Here is an 18,576-nt window from a genome sequence, read left to right on the forward strand (position 1 = left end):
GAGATCGAGTACAATATTTACTTCCTTGTAGGAGTGAAAGATTTGGGGGGCGGGGGAGGTGGTTGGGGCCCAGAGAGAGAGAGAGAGAGAGAGAGAGAGAGAGAGAGAGGATGAAGAAATGCATATATAGTGTGACTAGCAAGAGGACAGAGCGAGGGAGAGGGAGAGAGAGAGAGACAGGGAAAGTTTCAGCAAAAAGAGCGAGGGAGAGAGAGGAGGGTGGAGAACAGGAAAGAAAATAAAGAGAGGGGTGACATCCGAGAGAGAGAGTCAGTTTTGTAGAGAAGCGACGAGGAAGACGGTTACTGCCTGGACAGTTCTGCACGGACAGGGTTTGAAATCTCATCAGTGTGTGTGTGTGCGAGAGAGAGAAAGAAAGAGGGAGGGAGAGAAGGAAAGAGGGTAAGGCGAAGAGGAGGATAGCATACGTGCATCTTGCCTGCCCCGGCGGAGGGAAAGAGAAGAACGGATAAAAGAAGAACGGAGGAGGGGAACAGCGCGTCCACTGACAGAGAGAGAGAGAGATTTAAACAAGGAAGCCAGAAGACGCTGCAGGTAAGTGACAACATTTAGTTTGCTGGTTTACTTCTTAATTGCCTTAATTGGACAATGCGTTCTGTTCACGGAATTGTCTCCGCCGCTGGGGAGTCCACCTGTCCAGGGTACAGTGACCACCTGATGCACACTTTGGGGATGTTCAAGGGAAAGACGCTGACCTTTCAAACGGGTGTTGAAGCGTCCAGCTACAGCGCAATCATATTGTAATGACTTGCTAGGTCCGCACTGGGTCGTGCTGTTTGCGGTTATTTATACTGGCCAGACAGTGTTAGTGTTATCTGCGCTGTGATGAAGTGATGTATTGTTGTTGTTGTTGTTTTTGTTGTTATTTTTACTGATACTGCGGCAATGGTGGAGGAGATACTACAAATAGTATAACATGAACAGTATCTAAGTAGTAGAGATACTATACTGCTACTGTTACTACAGTAAGTGTAGATGTGCCCTTTCACAGATGGTCCGGTGTGATAAACAGGCTACAGTACAATGGCTCTACATGCATTCTTCTGCGTGGAAACTTCACGGGCACTGCAATTACATCACAACCCGTATAGCGCTGCTCGCTCTCCCATAGAAATAAGAGATAAATACTGTCAGTCAAGTTCTGGTGCCACAAAACATAGACTATATCTCTATAACCTCCTCTATAATTAAATTCATGTTCATCCTCCAGGACGTCGTACAAAGAGCAACAGGGCAAGACACGTCTTTATTCGCCGTGGCTCTTTTTAGCGCACAATCACAAACTATGATCCAACTGCACGACATATCTATTCATTTACTTATGTATTAAAATATGAGGAGAAGTAGGACTGTATTTTATATTATTGTCATAGATTTTATGACTCGCACGTCACTAATTTATTAATTAATTTATTGTAGTAGTACCTCCCGTGTGTGCACTGTCATTATGGTTTGATGTGTTTTTATCAATGCACAGTTGCTGCACGAGTAATTTGACCTCGGGCATAATCAAATTAATGTAATGTAATGTAATCTAATCTAATGTAATCTCTCCTCTCGACAAAGGGAGGGTTGTGCTCCCAGTAAACAATGGCGTTAATGTGTAATAATGCCGCTCCTGCACAGCTGTGACTTCTACCTGAGGAATGTGTGAAGGCGGGCTTTCAATATTATTTTATTTTTATTCATCGAACTATATCACAGGTCTTTTTTTTTTTTAACTCTTTAACCCCCCTAAGCGAAACACACGCACACAAACACACATACACAGAGGCTAACACTGTAATCAAATACCACCTGCAGGCTCCTCCATTGCAGCAATTGAACCCTTGGGAGGAAATAGGGGGAGAGAGCAATATCCACAGCCTGCCCATGGTATTTCATGATACATCAACCCTAAACTCCATTTTATTGTATTGGCATATAGGAATATACAACATTCTCTCTCAACATAGGGCTATATACATAGAGATGCAGCCCTGTGTGGAGAGCAGTTGTGAAGCAGCTGCAGTGAATCCAGCGGGACCCACAGCAGCTGATGGGAGCAGCAGTCGTACCCGGATTAGCGGGAGAAGCTGAAAGCGTCAACGGCTAAACAGCAGTGACATTTCAGAAGTGATTTCTCCCATGTTGGGACCCCAAAACGGTTTTCAGTCACCGTGGGAGTCAGCGTTCCGCTTGTGTGAGGTTAAGAGGACGTTCTCCGCCTGTGTCATCCGTCCGCCTGCCACTGGTCCCACCAAGGCACTGTATTATAATAATTTGTATTTATTTGTTTGTTGGTTTATTTAGCAGTATTGTACCAATAGCAACACAAATTCACTCTCCTTTTACCACAGTAGCAGCAGGAAAACCGAAAGCACAACTTTAATACTAATTGCTGTGCAAATGGCATTATTTTCAACTTCTCCTGTTAGTCCATAGTATCATAAGTACGAACAGTGAACTATAAGCATAGGGTGAGTGATTGGACTTGGAAGTAATGAAGCAGCAGCGTGGTGACGTAGGTGCAGCGTCAACACTGTGTGAAGTGGTGTCAAATCGGACCTCTGTGCCAAATAGTACAGATGCCACGGGGATGGAAGTAATGGGGAGCAACAGGGGCATGTCAGGGCAGGGGTGTGTCAGGGAAAGTCTATCATTAACAGATGCCTGGCAAAAAGAAAGGGGCATTCATTTTGTGGCAGCAGTGCATCAATATTTACATGTGTTGCCAGGCACCATTCGCACTCGACTCGACTGATGCTACAGTCCAGTCCAGTCCAGTCCAGCAGGCTCTCCAACCCTGGTCCTGCAGAGACACAGTCCAGTCCAGTCCAGCAGGCTTGTAATGCAAACCAGAAGACAGTAAACTGGACTGTGTCTCTCCAGAACATTGTCGGTGAAGGAGCAGGTGAGGCGGAGTTTGACCCAGTTGCCTCTGGTGCAGTGCGTGGGCGCTGTGACAACATTTCAGGGAAAGGTGGGGGGAGGGGGATAGAGGTAGAGGTATCAATGACGTCCAACTGAGGAAATGACTGACATTGCACCCCACACATGCGCACACACACACACACACACACATGCACAGGCACACATGTTAAAAATGTTATTTGTCCAATGTTATTTTTTAATGGATTATTTTCATGTCATCACTATTGACAGTGGGTACAGTGCATCGCCAAAAGTATTGCGATTCTGAATCTCTCATGCATATGTATATATGTATATTGTGAGACCACGTGGGGTTGGACATGTTCTACACTAAACTGCTTTTTTTGTAACAACAACTCCATAGAAAGAACATGCAAACACAGTGGACTTAAACAGAGAAATGATCACATATTACTGTTTTTGATCACCCTGAGTTTATAATTGAGTCAATGAGTCATTCTGTATCCAGGACAGACATCAGCTTTGCAGACTTAATAGGGATTAGTAATGTCAATCACCATTAAACTTATTTCTGATGATCGGTTTGAAATGTCATTCTACCAAACTTCTCTACAGTCTGCTGTAATGGTTAGGACTGACATCTGAAATATTGACAGTTAATCCATTAAGTGAAATGCAATGAAATAAGGAATCAGGAACATAAGGTTTGCACACTAGTCTGTGTGCATGTGTCAGTCAAACGTTTGCCAAGCAAAATAGGTTTCTCAACTCTACAACCATTTATTTCACCACAGGATGTGTGAAAAGACAAACAAAAAAACGAAGAAGTTAGATGCCAATTAAAATATAAGTGATCTCTGTGTAAGATTGCATATCTGTGGTATAGTTCCGAGAATTACTAATTTCTGGCAAGGACTGAAGCTCTCTACGGCTCCCCCCCACCTCCACTTCTGCTCTCAGTGACTCAATAATTGGCAAGACTCAATTGTATCAGTGTTGCCAAAGCATCGATATACAGCTCAATACAGGTCTCTCTCTGTCTCAAACACAGAGACACTCAATCGTACATCGACATGCAGCTCAGTACAGGCCAATCTCCCTGTCAAACACAGACACACACACCGATACATCGACAACACAATTAAATGACTGTAAGCCTAACACAATCAGAGCATCTTAATTGGTTAAAACGGCACATTAATTAGGTGAGTCGTATCCTTGGGCTACAAACCGTGATATTTTAATACATAAGTAAATAATAGATATACGTCTCATGTTCCGCCAACTCAATGTTTCCCATGCCTTTACGCTCGAGGCCCACCGATCGACTTTCACATTTTGTGAGTCACACCCACCCCTCCTGCCCCTCCACCTGCACACGCTGCCTTGTGCTACATTTGGAAATCACACTGAACCTTCATTGAGGGCGTTGTTAAGCGATGTAGGCCACCCCCAAATCAAATATAATTTTCCTGAAAACGAGTGTGGGAAAATGGGTTTTCTGAATGAGAAGGTTTTGTGCGCATCTGTACCTGATATGTAACTTTCCACCAGAAACTGTTCACACGGTCAGCAGCTCTTGTTCTTAGGAAAGGAGGTGGGTGCTGAAATGAGGTAGAACAGAAATGATAGTAAAAAGGCACCTGACAGAGTATTAATTTGTGATTTCTTCTGAAATGCACGTTCTCCTGGCAGATATTTGTCCTGTAGGGTTTTCCTGCAAAGTCAGCTTTTCAGTTACATGCTTTTAGATTGTGTAGTTCACCAGCACTTGTGGTCATTCATTTGTATTATTATTAGTCTTGTGTTGGAAAATCAGCCAAAAAATCAAGTAACTTGAGCAGATTGGAGTTACGACAAATAATTTCATCCAAAGGGTTTTAATTACGAATCTGCAACAAAATACACCTTGCAGACAAATGCTCTTATTTTGTCACCTTTCCCAGCACGGCTGTTTGCGTCATCTGTCTATTCTTATTTTCAGACATTTCACACAGGCACAGTTAACCAGCCTTCACCCTTGAGAACAGTTCATGGTAAACAGGCAATTGTTCTGCACATTTTGTGAACTTCCACTGGACTAAATGTGTGAGATAAAACACATCAATCAAATATAGTTGAACCAAAGGAAACTGCCGGCGTCGACCGGGTAGGACCAGATTTCAAGCGACTGGGTGTTGTGAAATTAATCATTGTGGCGTAGTCAACCAGAGGAAACGCTATGTTGCGACACTCAAACATAAAACCCCATTTAGAATGTTCTTTTTAATCCACGGCAATGTACAGTGACACAGGGTTGGTGAACTTCAAGATTCTTACAGGCAGAGCAGCCTGTTTTATTATTGCCACACTTTTTGGCACTTGTATGGTGTTACGGTCACTCCTTTTTTGTATAGGCTGTCATTTGCCCCCACATGACCCTGCTGTACACAATATTATTATAGCTGTTGCGCTGTGAGTGGCTCTGATTTGAGTTACTATAGGTCAGGAATCATGCTGCGTATTGCACTTCCTGACACCTTTTGAAAAGCCTTTAGTTCCCTTTAAGTGGGTTGCTGGCTGCACTGTAATATGTCCTGTTTCAGTGGGGGTCTGTTTTCTGTAACCGCTGTTAGTTGTCCTGGATAGGAGTGTCTGTATTCATAATTTATTAAGCAGATGTTTACACGAGAAGCATTACACGAGTGCTAGTCCTGAAGGGAGTGCAGTGAGGAACACAGACCCGGAGAATGAGGAATTCTGGGAATGCACATTGGACAGCAGTCCTGTTCCAACAAGCCCAACTCGTGGTCTGGGCGTCTCTGGTTGTAAATCGTAATAACAATATAAAGTTCACCTCAGGCTTTGAATCAGACGTCGTTTGTCAGGTTTAATCCAGTGCTTTCATCGGCCATGTTATTGCTGCGGTCAGTGCTCTTTTGTTTGGGTTTTAAGTGACTGGATTTGATTTCCTTGATGCCAAGACAGACCCCCCGGTCCTCGGCAGTATTTGCGCTCTTGGATCAGCTTAAGAGACTAAGTACTCTGACGTGAAAGGAGATTCCCTTCATATATTTTCAGGTTTGTGTGTGTTTGTTTCTGTCTGTCTCTGTGTGTATATGTGTGTGTGTATGAGAGTGTCTTTGTGTGTCTCAATGCATCTCTCTCTCTCTCTCTCTCTCTCTCTCTCTCTCTCTCTCTCTCTCCCTGTGCGCACAGATGCCGGAGTACAAGATAACTGTGGCAACCGGGACATCCGAGTACTCGGGCACCAACAACTATGTGTACGTGACACTGATTGGGGAGAAGGGTGAGACGGAGAAAACACTGCTGGACAACCCTGGGCTGGACTTCTGCAGGGGGGCGGTGAGACTGACTGTCTGTCTGTCAGTGTGTGCCTTACTCTGTCTGTGCACTTCTCTATCGGCCTGTCTGTCTGTCTGTCTGTCTCTGAATCAGTCTGTGTGTGTTTACTTAACATTTATTGATGTCTATCTGTGCTTGTCTGTGTGTCTGTCTGTTGTCTGCACATTAGTCAGTCTGTCTGTTTGTGTGTGTATGTGTTTGTGTACTCTATGTGTGCAGTGTGCATGTGTGTGTGTGTGCGTGTGTGCGTGCATGCTGGGGTGGTGCGTCTCTTTCCTCACCCAGCAGTGTTGTGTCAGATCTGCTCTAACCACTGCTCCCCACCCCCGTCTCTATCTGAAATCTGCCTAATTCAACTATCTAATATCCCTCTATTGTCACTGACCATCCTCTCTGTTTATAACCACTGTTATTACAGTCTGTCTGCCTCTGTTATTACTCTGTCATCTCTGTCTATTATGTGGTTATTATTACACTCATTGATTGCGTTTGTTGTATTAACTACAGTCTCACTGTGTCATATTATTCTGGTGTTACTGACTGTCATTCCTGGTGTTAATTACTGTTATTACCATGTCTGTCTGTTCCCTGTCTGGCACCTCTGTCTGTTACACAGTTGTTATCTTGTTATAACTAGTGTATTCTCACTGTCTGCCTGGGAGCACTGACTCTGATCTGTCTGTTGATCCTTTCCTGTATTTTCTCTCTTACATTGTCCCTTCCCTCTCTCATCACTCTCCATCTCTCTCTCTCTTCCTGTGTGTGTGTGTTTCATTCTCTCTGTGTGTCTGTCTGTGTGTGTATGTAGGTCTCTCTCTCTCCCTCCCTCTCTTTCTTTTTTCTAGTTACAGTTTACCTGCGGTTTGCAGTGTTAATTTTGGTAGCTATTTTAGATTTAGTTTTAGTCTTACTCTTTTGACTACAATACTTATTGGTTTTAGTCACATTTTAGTCATTTAATCTTTCATTAGTTTCAGGTAATATTAGTCAATGAAAACTCCTGTCATTTTAGTCTAGTTTTAGTCTATATAATAAGTCTATGTAATCCCACAGGTTCATTTTCAATTTCCATGTATGCACACGTTATTTAGGTAAAAATACCATATTATCATGCCAATTGTATTTTTATATTCCAGTACGCACATTCAATATTAACATTTCTAATGGCTTTTGCTTTAACATTTAATTTTCCCCCGCAGATACACAAAATATTGGATATTTAAAGTGATCTTCAAAGCATAAGCATATTGTTAAACTCTACTGTAGCCAAGTGTGAATTGTGCTTCATGCTGTGAGCGCATAACGTGTCTTACTGTACCCATAACCCTTAGATCCCAGCTGTACTAATTACAAGACCCACATTACCTGTCCTGTACACAAAAGAACAGACTGATAACTGCACATAATCTGGATCAACTTCACGTTGAGCCTAATACAGTGAACCACAGCAAGCGCTTGGGTACAATCGGGTCCCATTCTGTTGCGCAGATTTTTGCGGTTCTGCGCAGATCTGCAGAATCCCACCGATCCCATTGGTGGAGCAGCGCAGATCTGCGCAGAAGTATGATTAACTGTGCTACAGGAACCCAATGACCGAGTCAAGGCATGATTATGATTAGACCATCAAACAGCTCTTTAACCGGCCGCCTCGCAAAATACTGTCATTCCTGTCCATTCGTCTTGTGTTGAACTTTTCGTTTCGTCACATTTTAGTCAACTAAAATTAGAAGACATTTATTTTTAGTTATTGTCTTTTCACAGCATTTCGTTTTTCATAGTCATAGTTATCGTCACTGAAAATAGGACGTTGACGAATATTTTTCGTCATAGTCTTCATTGAAGAAATTAACATTGTCGTGTGATCTCTCTCTCGCTCCTGCCCCAGGTGGACGATTACAAGGTGTCGAGCCCGGTGCCACTGGGCCAGGTGTTGCTGGTGCGGCTGGAGAAGAAGCGTTACTGGGTGGAGGACAACTGGTTCTGCCGCTATGTGGTGGTACAGCCACCGGGGGGCACTGCCCCTCTCACCTTCCCCTGCTACCGCTGGCTGGTGGGAGACGTATTCGTGGAGCTGAGAGAGGGCACAGGTCAGGGAGAGAGACGCACACACACACATACACACACACACATACACACACACACACACACACAAACGCAAACACACACTAACATACACACCATATCTCTCTCTCTCTCTCTCTCTGTGCAGCTAAAAGACTCTGTGATGACTCTCTGCCCCTCCTGTTGAGTCACAGAAAGAAAGAGCTGGAGGAGAGACAGAAAGTGTACCGGTAAGCAGGTCCCTTCATCCCTCTGTTTCCTCTGTCTGCCTGTCTGTCTGCCTGTGTTTCATCGTGACTGTGTGTCGGTGTAACTGTCAGTGTATTTTATTAGTCTGTGTGTCAGTGTATTGCTGGAGTCAGTATGTGTGTCAATGTGTGTCAGTGTGTGTCACTGTGTCATTGTGTGTGCAGGTGGCAGGCCTGGGCTCCAGGGATCCCTCAGTGCGTGGCTGCGGAGTCGGAGAAGGACCTGCCGCAGGACGCGCGCTTCGACAACGAGAAACGGAGCGACTTCGAGGGATCGCTGCACTACGCGTGAGTCTCACTGACACCCCCACACACCCGCGCACCCACACACTGACTTACACCGCGATTCAGAGGGAATCTGTTGCACAATAATATCCAGTGTGTCAAAGCTACAGCTCCCCTCTCTCTCCCAGACTGTTGGAGTTGTCTCTGAAGAAGCTGGCAATCGTTTTTGGGAAGTCTTGGAGTGACCTGGACGACTTCAGACGCATCTTCTGGAAACTAAGGAGCCCCACAGCAGGTGTGTCTGTGTGTGTGTGCGTGTGCGTGTGTGTGTGTGTGTGTGTGTGTGTGTGTGTGAGAGAAAGACATTTCATTAACATCGATCGCCCCTCTCCCTCTCAGAGTACGTGATGGAGCACTGGCGAGAGGACTGGTTTTTTGGCTACCAGTTCCTTAATGGCTCGAACCCGCGCATGATCAAGCGCTGCCAGACGCTGCCCAAGAACTTCCCTGTGGAGGGGGGCATGGTGCAGGCTTCACTGGGGCCCAGGAAAACCCTCGCCAAGGAGATGAAGGTACTGCCAACCTGGGGTTCTGTGCTGGTCCCACACTAGACAAGACAATACAGTATTATACAATACAGAACATTATACACTACAGAATTGTCTCCTCCCTTCCCACCCTGCAGGCAGGCAATATCTACCTGGTGGACTACGCCGTCATGGATGGCATCCCGGCCAACGTGATCCGGGGGCGCCAGCAGCACCTGGCCGCGCCCCTGTGCCTGCTGTACGCCCACCCCGACCAGGGCCTCATCCCCGTGGCCATCCAGGTACAGGGTGGCATGGAGTTACAGTGGAACTGCGTGACAGAGCCCTACGAGAGCAGGGCCTGCTACGCAACTGGGGACCATGCACTACCAGCCCAGGGGCAGCCTGGGGAGAGTGGACAGTATTCTGACTGGAATAGGCCACTGGGAGGCAGTAGTCTATTAGATATTGTAGTGCAGCAGCCAATACTCAGGAGAGAGTATTAGGGGAGAGGAAAATCATTGACCCTGTGACCCGTGATACTAACCCCCATGACCCCGTGACCCCATATCTGTCATGACCGTTTGACCTCGCCTGGCCCATCTCCCTCTGCAAATGTACAGTAGTGTCCAGGGTCTGTATTAAACCTCTCTCCTTCTCTCTCTCTCTCTCCCTCTCTCTACTTTTTTCTCTCACCAATATCTTTCACCCTCTACCCTTCCTTTCCCACCTTCCACTCTCTACCCCCCCAATTTCACTCTCTCTCCTCATTCCCTCTCCCCCTCTCCCTGTTTCCTCTCTCTCTATCGCCCCACTTCACCCCTCTCCCTCTTTCTCTCTCTCCCTCTCCCTCTGTCTCAGCTGGGTCAGACCGCGGGGTTGGACTGCCCAGTGTTCCTGCCCAGTGACCCCCCACTGGCCTGGCTGCTGGCCAAGATATGGGTGCGTCACGCAGAGTTCCAGATCTTCCAGGTGCTGTCCCACCTGCTGCGCACACACTTGGTGGTGGAGGTGTTCTGCGTGGCCACGCTGAGGCAGCTGCCCGCCGTGCACCCCATCTACAAGGTAACCCAGCTTAACGCACACTGTATAATACTGTCACTTTACAATACACACACTGTATCACACACACACACTCACTGTATCACATACACACAAACACACACACTGTATCATGTACTCACTTGTTATCTCCTTGAACAAGGATGCATGCTCTGTATTTTGTATTCATTGTACTAGTGCACTTCTGTAATGCTTGTGTAAACTGGATAAGGGTACCTGCCAGTAAATAACCATAATAATAATAATACAAATACACTTACTGTACAAACCTCACTGTCTAATTCATTATGTGTCTGTGTCCGTGTCCGTGTGTGTGTGCGTGTGTGTGTGTGTCTTTGTGTCTCTGCGTGCGTCTGCCCAGCTGCTGGCGCCACACCTGCGCTACACCCTGGAGATCAACTGTCGCGGCCGGACCCAGCTCATCTCTGCGGACGGCATCTTCAAGAGGGTCCGTCTGTCCGTGTGTCTATCTGTCTGTCCACGAGTCTGCCGGTATCTGTTAGTCTCTGCCCATCTCTCCCTGTCTGTCTGTCCATCTGTCTATAGATGTGTGTCTGTCTGTTTGTCTCTCTGCCCATATCACCATCGTTTATCTGTCTATCTGTCTGTCCCATCTCTATCTGTCTCTCTATCTGTCTGTGTGTGTGTGACCATCTCTCTAGCTCTCTCTCTCTCTCTCTCTCTCTCCGTCTGTCAGGTGGTGTCAACAGGGGGGGCCGGGCTTCTTATTCTGGCTCAGAGGGAGTACAAGGTCCTGACCTACGAGTCCCTGCAGCCGATCAAGGACTTCCAGCAGCGCGGGGTGAACCAACTCCGGGACTACTTCTACAAGGAGGACAGCCTGATGCTCTGGGACGCCATTCACAGGTACTGACACACACACTCACAGAGACACATAAACAGAGACACATAGACAGAGAAACTCACACACACACACACACATCTGTTACGGGTGCATGTTGACAGATAGGTGCCTGTTGGGAGTGGCTATGTAGTGAAACATGTTCCCCATCTGAAGTCTGGGTTCGTGTGAGTTAACGTTCCCTCTCTCTCTCTCTCTATGTCATCCCCCCCTTCCCTCAGTTTTGTGTCAGGGATGGTGGATCTGTATTACTCCAGTGACAAGGAGGTGCACAAAGACACTGAGCTGCAGGCCTGGATTCAGGAAGTCGTTCAGCAGGGCTTTGTGGAAGTCCCCAGTTTCGGTGAGTTCCCCCCCCTCCTTGTGCCCCGGTGCCAGCCAACCACACAGCGCTGTGGAAATGATGTGAAAAAGTGACCACAGAACTAAGTGTTTTGTAAAACTCAAACTGTCTCTCTCTCTCTCTCTCGGCCCACAGGTCTGTCCAGTGAACTGAAGACCAGGAAGGAGCTCAGCACTCTGCTTAGTGTGGTGATTTTCACCTGCTCTGCGCAGCATGCAGCCACCAACAATGGCCAGGTAACACAGCAACGCACTCACACACACCGACATGCACTCAAACACATAATGACACACACTCGCACACAATCAACACGCACTCTCACACAGACACATGCTCACATACTCACATACAGACACAGAGATACACCAACATACTCTGACACACACGCAGACACTGATACACACCGACTGTAATCCTGCCGCATACACTTCATCTCATTGGCTCTGCCTCACTGTCCGTCTCCCTGTGCCGCAGTTTGATTGGTGCGCCTGGGTTCCGAACACGCCCTGCACCATGCGCCGGCCGCCGCCAACCTGTAAGGACTCCATCACCATGGACACCATCATGGAGACGCTGCCCGACATCAGCCAATCGTGTGTACAGATGGCCATCACATGGCACCTGGGGCGGGCCCAGCCCAACGCGGTGAGCCAATCACGTGCAAGCTGACTCACAGCTGACTCAGTTGTCATCATTACAATAATCACTAAAAGACTCATATATAGTTGTACAAAATGGGCAGTGGAGTACACTATACAGCAGAAATCCTGCAAAAGTGAACTACAATCTCTCTTCTCTCTTTCCCTCCATCTATAACATTAGAACATAAGAAAACTTATGAGAGGAGGCCATTCGACTCATTGCGCTCGTTTGGTGTCCATTAATAACTGGATCCTATCCAGTCTATTTGTGAATGTTCCCAAATTGTCGCTTCAGCCACATCGCTGGGGAGTTTGTTCAGATTGTGACGCCTCTGTGTGTGAAGAAGTGTCTCCTGTTTTCCGTTTTGAATGCCTTGAAGCCCAATTTCCATTTGTGTCCCCGGGTCTGTGTGTTATCAACCAGACTTTTCACCCTGGAACAGAAGAGACTACGTGGGGACTTGATCCAAGTCTTCAAATCATGAAAGGCCTCGACCACATCAAACCATAGGAGCTTTTCCAGATCAGCAGGGACACACGCACCCGGGGACACAAATGGAAATTGGGCTTCAAGGCATTCAAAACTGAAAACAGGAGACAGGAGTTGTCACAATCTGGAACAAACTCCCCAGCGATGTGGTTGAAGCGACACTTTGGGAACATTTATAAACAGACTGGATAGGATCCTTGGATCACTTAGTTATTAATGGACACCAAACAAGCACGATGGGTTGAATGGCCTCCTCTCATTTGTAAAATTTCTTATGTTTCTTATAACAGACTAGTATAACTCTTTCTCTCTCTCTCCCTCTCTCAGATCCCCCTGGGTCAGTACACAGAGCAGTACTTCAGTGAGCTGCCAGCCCAGGAGCTGATCAAGGGTTTCAGGCAGGAGCTGCACGACATTGAGGACACGATTGTGAAGCGCAACCAGGGCCTGGAGCCGCAGTACCTGTACCTGTGCCCCAGCCGCGTGGAGAACAGCATCACCATATAGGGACAGAGCGGGAGAGAGGAAGGGAAGAGGAAGAAAGGGAGAGAGAGAGAGAGAGAGAGAGAGAGAGAGGAGAGAAACTAGAGTGTAGGAGTGTAATTTGTAAATGTTTTGACTAAAGAGCTGATTTGCTTATGTATATTAAACCCTGGAATGTGAATTTGAATCAGAGAGAGAGAGGGAGAGAAGGAGGGCTGGGTAGCACAAACAACAGCATCTCAAATTTAGGAGGGAGGGGAGTAATAATAATAATAAACTTTATGTATATAACACCTTTTATAACTTAACATGCCACTCAAAGTGTTTCACATATATATAAATAAAAGATCAATGATAAAAGTATGTCTTTAATTGCTTTTTAAAACTAGATATAGAGGTTGCCTGGTGAATATCTAAAGGAAGTGAGTTCCAGATCTCAGATGCATAAAAACAAAAGGCTGCTTCAGCACTTTTCGTATATATTTTACTTCAGGGATATAGAGTCAGCCAGCGTAAGAAGATGCGTCAGTGACGATGCTAGTTTGTGTCAACACCCTGTTTGCTGCATTTTGGACAGCAGTTGACATTGCACACTGTTCTACACAACATTCAGGCAAGAACTACCACAAACCAGCGGTGCACCATTGACTAGAGATACGCATTGCAAACGGATGCTTTTTAAAGGCCACTCCTCCCCCAGCACAGTGTAGTTTTTTAATGTGAAGAGGAAGAGAGAGAGAGAGAGAGACATGGCTCAAAATACACTCCCACTTCGGTCAATTGAACAGTTTATTTTACAATATACCTATATATATATATATATATATATATATATATATAGAGAGAGAGAACAGTCACTGAACACAAACACCACATTGGATTTGCAGCACAACATTTTACAGAAAATCTTCAGTATTACACATCGGTGGTGGGGGAAGAGTCTCGACAATGGACTAGACTTGTGTGGGCTTAATTTTCTTTCAACTTCACGAATAATAAATATCCTTGTTCAAACTGACTTCAACAATAACCATAATATTAACAGAACCTATAGTCTCCCTCATGCGCGGTGTGTTTATCATGGCGTCACCCCCCCCCCCCCACTACCTCCCTGATCTCTCTCTTTCCACACTGACTCCATGGTTCAACCTCAAGTCCCATTTTTATTTATATATAAAAATGGTGGACTAGGCAGAGAGCATCCTGGGTAATACGTGAGAATCTGGGTTTATAGAAACTGACCTTCCTGGTGACTTCCAATGAGAAGACCTTGAGCGCAACCACTGCAACACATGAGATCTTATTATAATAATAACAACAACTACAACAACAACAATAGCTGGAGGTGCATTTCTCCTAAAGGGATGCCCAGTTTGGGTAGATGTCCTGGAGGTCACAAGGTCATGTCCCAAGACTCGAGACTCACCCCAAACCTGCCCACCCAGAATGCAAGGTTTCTGTTAACCAATCATATCACACACAAGTCATTTAAAGTACCAATCAGATTGACGTATTTATATAAAACTTCCAAGATGCCAATTATCTTCGGTTTTTATAACAATAACAATAATAATAATAGGGTTTATTGGCCCAATCTGACACTAGCTACAATTTTGCCGTATTAATAGGTCTTTTATAACGATACATTTACAACCAATTAATATCCATTTGGTCCAGTGTGCTCCCAATCTTTGTAACATGAAAGGGAGGGATACGATTTACAGGGGGGAAGGAGGTCAGGTCTTGTAAGTCACCCCTTAAAATCCTCGATTTCTAAAGACGGGGAAAACGCCGTCACCGTGATCGGCTGACACGCCAGGAGTGGAGCAGTCTGGTCCGGTCGTAGGCGACGGCGAGGGTTTGGAACTACCCTGACCGGATCACCGCACACCCAGTCTTTAGCAAACGGGCTGAACTTGAAGGGCTGAGGTACAAAAACCCACTGGGCTGGAGAGCACTGGATTCGAAAGTGTTTGTCTGTGCATGTGTGCATGTTTATTGGAGTGAGTGAGTGAGTGTGTGTGTGTGTGTGTGTGTGTGTGTGTGTGTGTGTCCGGATCCTGCGAGCCGTGCCGAGCCACCAGGGGGCGTTAGTGCACCATGTACTCCTTGCGCTTGTTCAGCCGGACCTGGCAAAGGGACAGGCCGCCCAGCAGCACGTAGATGCCAGCCGCGATGAAGCAGTTGTAGCTGACCTGGTCATACAGGCCGTACACCGTCTGAGGAGGGTTTGAGCTGCAGGCGGGGAGGGGGGAAGGGGGGGAAGAGAGATTTCAGAAAGATGGTAAGGAGCAGGTTATAACAGAAAATCAACAAGAAAGCAGTGTAACTGTTAACTGACTCACTCATTTAGTATGTCGGCCTCCGTGTAGGGCACATCTTCGATCAGCACTGCAGAGTGGACATTGAAGAAGATGCCCAGCATCACCTGAGAGTGAGAGAGAGATTAAATACAAAGAACTGGGCAGACTGACATTATTATTACTTGATTTACAATTGTTACAAGATATCACGTTTATTTTATTTTTTACATTTACCCATAGCTAACAGCTGACCTTGCTCAAGGGTACAACAGCAGGGATTGAACCCACGACCCTGTACTCCACAATCCAGAGCCCTAACCACTAATCCACAATACTGACAAGCACACTGTGCTCTCTAGACCACATCAAACCTCTACCCTTGGCAGATTACAAGCCCACATAAGGCATATGGTTAGTAGTAGAAAGTGATTTCTGAAAATAAACAGAAACACGATGGTGGACAATTCTCTAATTAGCAAATTCATGGGTAGATTGTGATCCGGTCTTCGCCTGCACCACTCCGCCTCTCCATGGCACCATCTTCACTACAGCACCAGCTTCCACTGACAGCTGCACACAGGGAAGTGAACGACAGCACAGCGCGGTCACTGTGCGCAACGTCCACGTCACGGACGATGTCACTGTCCCCAATAGGACACACTGTCTGATTCGCTACCTGTTGTCCTTCACGCAGTTGCACACTGACGTGCGATACCAGCCTCTGTGCTACACACCAACTGTGTCATTCTGCTTATTAAGTTACACACTGATCTGTGATGGTTCCAGTAGCATGACTGTGACACACTGTCAACAGTAACACACTTATCTCAGTCATTACCAGAATTACAGCTAAGCATTTTTGTATTGAAAACAATTGAGTTATTCCTGACTGCAAATATGTGTATATATATATATATACACACACATGCATGTGACCATACTGTAAACAAAACATATTTTGAGAAACAAACAACTCATGCCTGATGCTGTATTTTATTGTTTATGCTTTAATTATGTTGTCCGTTTATCAAAGTGTAAAGCACTCTGTTGCTACCCTGCGAAGGACGCTATACAAAATTATAATTGATTGACTGATTTGATTATTATTTGCAAGAGAGAAACTAAATCCGTGTCTGTGTTGCTGTGAATGAAAAGAGAATCACAACGGCTAAGGCTCCTTGTGACGCCTTCTGTTCCCCGCACCAGCCCGCCGTGCCGTCTCTCTTTGCAGGGCAGAACTCTACTCCAACTCCGGGGACTCGCCACAAACATCAGGCCGCGGCGGCTGGCTCGACAACCAGAGAGGAAGCGAAAGAGGTTGTGCAACGTGGGAATTTAACAATATAACCGGGTTTATAAGCAATATAACCCGGGCACGGTGCATAATTCTCGCAGCAGTGTCACATTATGGTGACATCACACTGACACTGACGGAAAGCTTGATTGTGTCCATTCGCAGCACCGGTGTCAACATCACAAGACCGTGCTTCACAGGAAGTCCCCGACCGAGTGACCCGCAGATTCAGGGTTACTGTCTGACCCTTGATGGGGAACACACACACACACACACACACACACAACGCACTCTAATTATCCGCACAACATATTATAACACACAAACAAACTGTGTTTTAAATCATGTGATTTATGGACAGAGTTCGATCGAACGCCCATTGTCATCTGTCACTGTGACGTTCAGCATGTAAACACTGTAACAATCTCGCTGCCAGGAAGGAACTGTCTTATTATATTATTAATGCTATTATAATTATTAATAATAGTACGTATCTCACCAGCATGATGACCCCCCAAATACTGAGGACGATCCCGCAGGCGGCGAGCTTGGGTCCGCAGAATAAAAGCGACGCCATGGCTGCAGATGCACGGGTGGAGTCCCCTCTTCTTGTGCAGTTAGTTGTCTTTTCCTGCGGATCTGTAGGTGTCCGATGTGCCGTCAGAGAGAAGCTGCAACACCCGACCCTTCTCTACCGCATTTCAGCTGATCCGATTCCGGACTCGGACCTCGGTTATTTCCGTACACACTCGGCTCGAACCGGTTGGGTGTCTGCCATCATAAAAGAGGGGGAGGGAAGGCGAATAGAAAACGCAGTAAGCAGCCCTCGCAGACAGACAAATTGATCTGAGCATCCAAAATACAATTAATTAAAATGTAATCACCCACCTATAGTTATACACGTAGATGCACTTGAAGAATATGGTTGTGTTGATGTTTGCAAAGATAACAGAAACACCTCTGTACTTGGATCGATCCAAACCCGGACTCCTCCACTCAGAAAGCAGGAGCGTTCCTCGGAATATATAATGTGACATTATTTATTGTAACATTTGTGGTATGACAAATTGAATATTACTGTTCAGCAATTGTGTATTCGACGCCGTGTGTACCGTTGTTAAAATCCATACAGCCTACAGCAAGGGAATTTACATCCTCCTGCGCCCTTCCACCTCCCAGCACATGGTACACTCCACGGCGAGCAGTCATGTGACAGCCGAACTCGTCAGCTGAGCGGTGGGGTGACGTCAGTGTGACGTCGCCAAGGTCGATTGTATGAACGGACGCGAAATGGCTGAAGGGACTGTTCTCTAGTTCACACAAGATACACAACTGTTATTTCGTTTTTGTACATAGTGTAGTCTCACTGCTTCTGAAGTACATATACTTATACAGAGCTTAACTGTAATATTACTATAACGTTGCATATGTAGAGTTTTGACACACCTTAATAATGTTATATATTTTTATATAGCGCCCCACGCAACTATTTGCACGCTATTCCCACGCTAATTAAGTTTTTTTTTAGCAACCCGAAAAGATCATGGATACTGTCTAATAAAGGCACTTGTGCTACTTTACTACTACTACTACTACTACTACTACTACTACTAATCATAATAGACTGGTATACGAAAATAACTACTTTTCCAGATGAACTGTGTGATTCCAATATACATTATATTTTTACAGTTATGGATTATTATAAAAATAGGATGGATTTTTTTTTTTTAAGTCAATGTATGAACTACCATTTTTAATATTGAACATATAAATAAAGCGATTGCAATATTAATA

General features: G+C 45.7%; 2 protein-coding genes across 3 annotated transcripts; one reads left to right on the forward strand and one right to left on the reverse strand.

Annotated features, from left to right (window-relative positions):
- The first annotated feature begins 124 nt into the window (after nt 1-124).
- Nucleotides 125-13,545, forward strand: alox12 (arachidonate 12-lipoxygenase). Of its 2 annotated transcripts, none has more exons than XM_066722666.1 (15): nt 125-555; nt 6,094-6,240; nt 8,126-8,327; nt 8,450-8,531; nt 8,715-8,837; nt 8,963-9,069; nt 9,174-9,346; nt 9,460-9,603; nt 10,163-10,366; nt 10,725-10,811; nt 11,061-11,230; nt 11,447-11,568; nt 11,704-11,804; nt 12,043-12,213; nt 13,027-13,545. In XM_066722666.1, the coding sequence occupies exons 2-15, from the start codon at nt 6,094-6,096 to the stop codon at nt 13,204-13,206; spliced, it is 2,013 nt and encodes a 670-aa protein (XP_066578763.1). In that variant the 5' UTR covers nt 125-555; the 3' UTR covers nt 13,207-13,545. The 2 variants fall into 2 exon arrangements, with proteins under 2 accessions (XP_066578763.1, XP_066578765.1); XM_066722668.1 differs by lacking the exon at nt 125-555 and adding an exon at nt 5,521-5,955.
- Nucleotides 13,546-13,953: 408 nt separating this feature from the next.
- On the reverse strand, nt 13,954-17,523 carry LOC136768451 (ribonuclease kappa-B). The gene is made up of 3 exons (XM_066722669.1): nt 17,279-17,523; nt 15,528-15,610; nt 13,954-15,417 (listed from the first exon to the last, which is right to left on the reverse strand). Exons 1-3 carry the CDS (start codon nt 17,354-17,356, stop codon nt 15,273-15,275), a joined length of 306 nt encoding a protein of 101 aa, XP_066578766.1. The 5' UTR covers nt 17,357-17,523; the 3' UTR covers nt 13,954-15,272.
- Between the last annotated feature and the right edge of the window lie 1,053 nt (nt 17,524-18,576).

Source organism: Amia ocellicauda, chromosome 14 (assembly GCF_036373705.1).
Source record: "Amia ocellicauda isolate fAmiCal2 chromosome 14, fAmiCal2.hap1, whole genome shotgun sequence".
In the NCBI taxonomy this organism is placed as follows: Eukaryota; Metazoa; Chordata; class Actinopteri; order Amiiformes; family Amiidae; genus Amia; species Amia ocellicauda.